The sequence below is a fragment of the Mobula birostris genome, chromosome 22 (genome assembly GCF_030028105.1).
Source record: "Mobula birostris isolate sMobBir1 chromosome 22, sMobBir1.hap1, whole genome shotgun sequence".
NCBI lineage: Eukaryota > Metazoa > Chordata > Chondrichthyes > Myliobatiformes > Myliobatidae > Mobula > Mobula birostris.
In genome coordinates, this window is record NC_092391.1 from 59314778 (window position 1) to 59320777 (window position 6000).

Consider the following 6000-nt stretch of genomic DNA (forward strand, 5'->3'; position numbering starts at 1 on the left):
ATGGACTTAGACCCCAAGATCCCTCTGATCCTCCACACTGCCAAGAGTCTTACCATTAATGCTATATTCTGCCATCATGTTTGACCTACCAAAATGAACCACCTCACACTTATCTGGGTTGAACTCTATCTGCCACTTCTCAGCCCAGCCTTGCATCCTATCAATGTCCTGCTGTAACCTCTGACAGCCCTCCACTCTATCCACAACACCACCAACCTTTGTGTTATCAGCAAATTTACTAACCCATCCCTCCACTTCCTCATCCAGGTCATTTATAAAAATCACAAAGAGTAAGGGTCCCAGAACAGATCCCTGAGGCACACCACTGGTGACCGACCTCCATGCAGAATATGACCCGTCTACAGCCACTCTTTGCCTTCTGTGGGCACGCCAGTTTTGGATCCACAAAACAATATCCACTTGGATCCCAAGCCTCCTTACTTTCTCCATAAGCCTTGCTGAAATCCATATACAGGTTTCCCCCGCCATCCGAAGGAAGAGCATTCCAATGAAACGGTTCGTAAGCCGGAATGTCGTAAAGTGAAGAAGCAATTACCATTTATTTTTATGGGAAAATTTTGTGAGCGTTCACAGACCCAAAAATAACCTACTAAATCATGCCAAATAACAAATAAAACCTAAAATAACAGTAACATATAGTAAAAGCAGGAATGATATGATAAATACACAGCCTATATAAAGTAGAAATACTTTTCTACAATCATTACTGAACTGTTCTCCGTAGAAAAAATTTCATGCAAGCGCTGTCTGTAGAAACAAGGCGCAGGCGCTCTCCAGTAACCTTTAAGCTATGAAGCTGCCAAATCATACCAAATAACATGTAAAAATACACAGCCGATATGAAGTAGAAATAACGTATGTACAGTGTAGTATCACTTACTGGAATTGGGAAGACAGCTTGCTGAGCACACTGATGATGGTGTGTTAGACTGAGTCGTCGGAGTTTGGGTACTGCAGTGGCCCCCACCCTCCGGGCTGCCGACAGATACTGATCCGCGAAGCATGCAGTGGTACAGCGGTAGCCGGGAGGCACACAGCACATCTTTAAGAAAAAAACTGAAACAAATATGCTAATTAATTACGTGCCAGGCGGCACCTAATTAATTAGCATGTTTATTTCGGCTATACTCCGCGAATGGGTATCTGTCCACGGCCTGGGGTTTGGGGTGGTGGGACACTGGGGTGTCATCTCATCGTTGTCTGTTTCCATTAGGGCAGGCAACTCATCTTCTCCTATCTCTGCCTGCCTCGATGTCGAAGGTCGAGGTTCGTCGTCTGATGTGGCTGATGTGGAAGGCTTGCTTGACTGCTGAGCCTCGCGCATTTTTCTATCATGCAGTTCTTTGTAAAGTCTCAAACCATCTTGTAAATATGCCCTAAACCGACGTACCCTTTCAAAATTAAAGTCGTACTTTATCATTACTCATTCGGTTTCGATTGTTATCCTTTCCTCTTCCAATTGCATCAGCTCTTCATCTATCAGTTCTTGGTCATGGGATGCCAAAACCTCTTCAACATCATCTTCATCAACTTCCACAAGCCAAACTCACTTTGTCCTTACTTCATTCACCACGATCGAAACACTTAATTATGTCTAGTTTTACGCTAAGTGTAACCCTTACGAGCTCTTTTAGGCTTTTCCGATACCTTAGAACTCATTTTGCTAACGGCTGCCCACAGGCACGTGTTTAAGCAATGCCAGCTAGAATGCCGTTCCGAATCCGGGGGAAAGTTGCTGCTCGGAGTGCACGCTGCTTTTTTTTTCGCACGCTGCTTTTTCTGCGTGCTGCCTTTTTTCGTAACAGTGAAAACACTTTCTGTTAGCAAAAACAGGGAACTAATGTAGGTCTTTCATAACAGTGAGGTTTCGTAAAGCGAGCGTTCGAAAAGCGGGGGACACCTGTACACTACATCTCCTGCTCTACCATCATCAATGTGTTTAGTCACATCCTCAAAAAATTCAATCAGGCTCGTAAGGCATGACCTGCCTTTGACAAAGCCATGCTGACTACTCCTAATCATATTATGCCTCTCCAAATGTTCATAAATCCTGCCTCTCAGAATCTTCTCCATCAGTTACCAACCACTGAAGTAAGACTCCACTGGTCTTTAATTTCCTGGGCTATCTCCGCTCTCTTTCTTGAATAAGGGAACAACATCCGCAACCCTCCAATCCTCCAGAACCTCTCCTGTCCTCTTTGATGATGCAAAGTTCATCGCCAGAGGCTCAGCAATCTCCTCATTTGCTTCCCACAGTAGCCTGGGATACGTCCCATCTGGTCCCCATGACTTATCCAACCTGATGCTTTTCAAAACCTGCAGCACATCCTCTTTCTTAATATCTACATGATCAAGCTTTTCAGTCTGCTGCAAGTCATCCCCTACAATTGCCAGGATCCTTTTCCCTAGTGAATACTGAAGCAAAGTATTCATTAAGTACCTCTGCCATCTCCTCCGGTTCCATACACACTTTTCCACTGTCACATTTGATTGGTCCTTTCTCTCACGTCTTCTCCTCTTGCTCTTCACATACTTGGGGTTTTCCTTAATCCTGCTTGCCAAGGCCTTCTCATGGCCCTTTCTGGCTCTCCTAATTTCATTCTTAAGCTCCTTCCTGCTAGCCTTATAATCTTCTAGATCTTTATCATTACTTAGTTTTTTGAACCTTTTGTAATCTCTTCTTCTTGACTAGATTTGCAACAGCCTTTGTACACCATGGTTCCTGTACCCTTCCACCCTTTCCTTGTTTCATTGGAATGTATCTATGCAGAACCCCACGCAAATAACCCCTGAACATTTGCCACATTTCTTCTGTCTGTTTCCTTGAGAACATCCGTTTCCAATTTATGCTTCCAAGTTCCTGCCTGATTGCCTGATAGCCTCATATTTCCCTTTACCCCAATTAAATGTTTCCCTAATTTGTCTGTTCCTATCCCTCTCCAATGCTATGGTAAAGGAGATAGAATTGTGATCACTATCTCCAAAATGCTCTCCCACTGAGAGACCTAACACCTGACCAGGATCATTTCCCAATACCAGATCAAGTACAGCCTCTCCTCTTGTAGACGTATCTACATATTGTGTCAAGAAACCTTCCTGAACACACCTAACAAACTCCACCCCATCTAAACCCCTCACTCTAGGGAGATGCCAATCAATATTTGGGAAATTAAAATCTCCCACCTCAACAACCCTGTTATTATTACTCCTTTCCAGAATCTGTCTCCCTATGTGCTCTCTGATATCCCTGTTGGTACTGGATGATCTACAAAAAAAAACACCCAGTCGAGTTATTGAGCCCCTTCTATTCCTAAGTTCCACCCACAGAGACTCCCTAGACAACCCCTCCATGACTTCTTCCTTTTCTGCAGTCATGACACTACCTCTGATCAACACTGCCACACCCCCACCTCTTTTGCCTCCCTCCCTGTCCTTTCTGAAACATTTAAAGCCTGGCACTTGAAGTAGCCATTCCTGCCCCTGCACCATCCTGTAATGGCCAGAACATCATAGCTCCGAGTGCTGATCGATGCTTTAAGCTCATCCACTTTGTTCATAATACTCCTCGCATTAAAATAGAAACATCTGAAACCATCGGTCTGAGTGCATCCCTTCTCTATCACCTGCCTGTCCTCCTTTTCGCACTGTCTCCAAGCTTTGTCTATTTGTGAGCCAACCTCCCTTTCCTCCGTCACTTTAGTTGGTTCCCACCCCCCAGCAATTCTAGTTTAAACTCTCCCCAGTAGCCTTTGCAAACCTCCCCACCAGGATATTGGTCCCCCTCAGATTCAAGTGCAACCCATTCTTTTTGTACAGGTCACACTTGCCCCAGAAGAGGTCCCAATGATCAGTCTAGGGATTAAAGAGTTTAGCCTTATTTTGTCACATGCACATCAAAACATACAGTGAAATGCATTGGTTGCATCAAATCGGTGAGGATGTGCTCAGCAGCCTACAAGTGTCACCATGCTCTGGCACCAACAGAGCATGCCCACATCGCACTAACCTCTTTCGAATGTAGGAGGAAATCAGATTATTTGAAAATGTGGATCTGTGCATTCATGATTTTTACAAATAGTAAAGTTATTTAAAATAATTGTAATAATTTCATCAGCACATGCTCTTTGAAAATGCAGAATAGTAATTGTGATGCTATGATAAAAATGTAAGTGTTCTGTTTATTTTATTGATTGATTGAGATGCAGTGCAGAACAGGCCCACATGGCCTTCTGAGCTACGGCACCCAGCAACCCCTGCTTTAACCCTAGACTAATCAGGGAACAACTTACAATGACCAATTAACCCTCGAATCGGTACATCTTTGGACTGTGGGAGGAAACCGGAGCCGGAGGAAACACACATAGTCACAGGCAACGGCGAGAATTGAACCCGGTCACCTGTACTGTAAAGCATTATGCTACACTACTGACTTCTTGATCTTGATCTTTGTTCTGCTGTTGCTAACCTACTCAATAATAGTGGATCTTTACCTTCTCAGGGACTGGGGATTCTGGCTCCAATATTGCAGGCTAAATGAGCAAAGTTTTTAATAAATAGGACCAATGTATTTTATGAATTTTTTTTGCTTTTTTCTCACAGCCTTTGCCGTGCCCCATCTCACAGAGTGAAGGGATCTCCTTTCCGTCCTGTTAAGGCCTTAGCTGTCGATCTCTTTCCACATACAATGTATTATGAGCTGTTAATATTGTTTGAGAGAGTGGAGTGTTAGAACTGATCAAGGCTAAAGCTCATATGAATTCAGTAGTTTTAGCCCTACAATCAGGGAATTGTATGAATTATTTCAAATGGCATTTCTTGTATTGGTATTTTAATTACTTATTGTGCATAATGTTTTAACTAAAACAGTAACGTGACTGCAATCATTAAAAAACAAATTAGGATTTTTCTCGGAATTATTTGGTATGTATTTCCCTCCTCATGTGAATTTATTGGAGCTCAATAAAGCCTGGTCAGTATTTCACGGTTTTGATTGTATTTTAATTTGTTTTCTATTAAAGACCTAGAAACAAAGAAATCTTACAGTACAATACAGGCCCTTCGGCCCACAAAGCTGTGCTGAACATGTCCTTACATGAGAAATTACCTAGGGTTACCCATAGCCCTCTATTTTTCTGAGCTCCATGTACCTATCCAGGAGTCTCTTAAGACCCTATCGTATCCGCCTCCACCACCATCACCGGCAGCCAACTCCATGCACTCACCACTCTCTACGGAAAAAAAAACTCACCCCTGATATCTCCTCTGTACCTACTTGTAAGCACCTTAAAACTGTGCCCTCTTGTGCTAGAAATTTCTGCCCTGGGAAAAAGCCTCTGACTATCCACACGATCAATGCCTCTCATCATCTTATACACCTCTATCAGGTCACCTCTCATCTTCCATCGCTCCAAGGAAATAAGGCCGAGTTCACCCAGTCTATTCTCATAAGGCCTGCTCCCCGATCCAGGCAACATCCTTGTAAATCTCCTCTGCACCCTTTCTATGGTTGCCACATCCTTCCTGTGGTGAGGCGACCAGAACTGAGCACAGTACTCCCAAGTGGGGTCTGACCAGGGTCCTATATAACTGCAACATTACCTCTTGGCTCCTAAACTCAATCCCATGATTGATGAAGGGCAATGCATCGTATGCTTTCTTAACCACAGAGTCAACCTGCACAGCAGCTTTGAGTGACCTATGGACTTGGACCCCAAGATCCTGCTGATCATCCATACTGCCAAGAGTCTTACCATTAATACTATATTCTTTCATCATATTTGACCTACCAAAATGAACCACCTCACACTTATCTGAGTTGAACTCTGTCTGCCACTTCTCATCCAGTTTGGCATCCTATCGATGTCCCACTGTAACCTCTGACAGCCATCCACACCATCCATAACACCTCCAACCTTTGTGTCACCAGCAAATTTACTAACCCATCCCTTCACTCCTTCATCCAGGTTGTTTATAAAAATC

General features: G+C 43.6%; 1 protein-coding gene across 2 annotated transcripts in view; it reads left to right on the forward strand.

Annotated features, from left to right (window-relative positions):
- Positions 1–5012, forward strand: part of trmt2a (tRNA methyltransferase 2 homolog A) — a 53442-nt gene extending 48430 nt beyond the window's left edge. For both annotated transcript variants that reach the window (XM_072240845.1, XM_072240846.1), the window contains exon 12: positions 4621–5012. In XM_072240845.1, the coding sequence (XP_072096946.1) occupies positions 4621–4750 (130 nt within the window). In that variant the 3' untranslated portion in view covers positions 4751–5012. The remainder of the gene's footprint in view (positions 1–4620) is intronic.
- Positions 5013–6000: the final 988 nt, after the last annotated feature.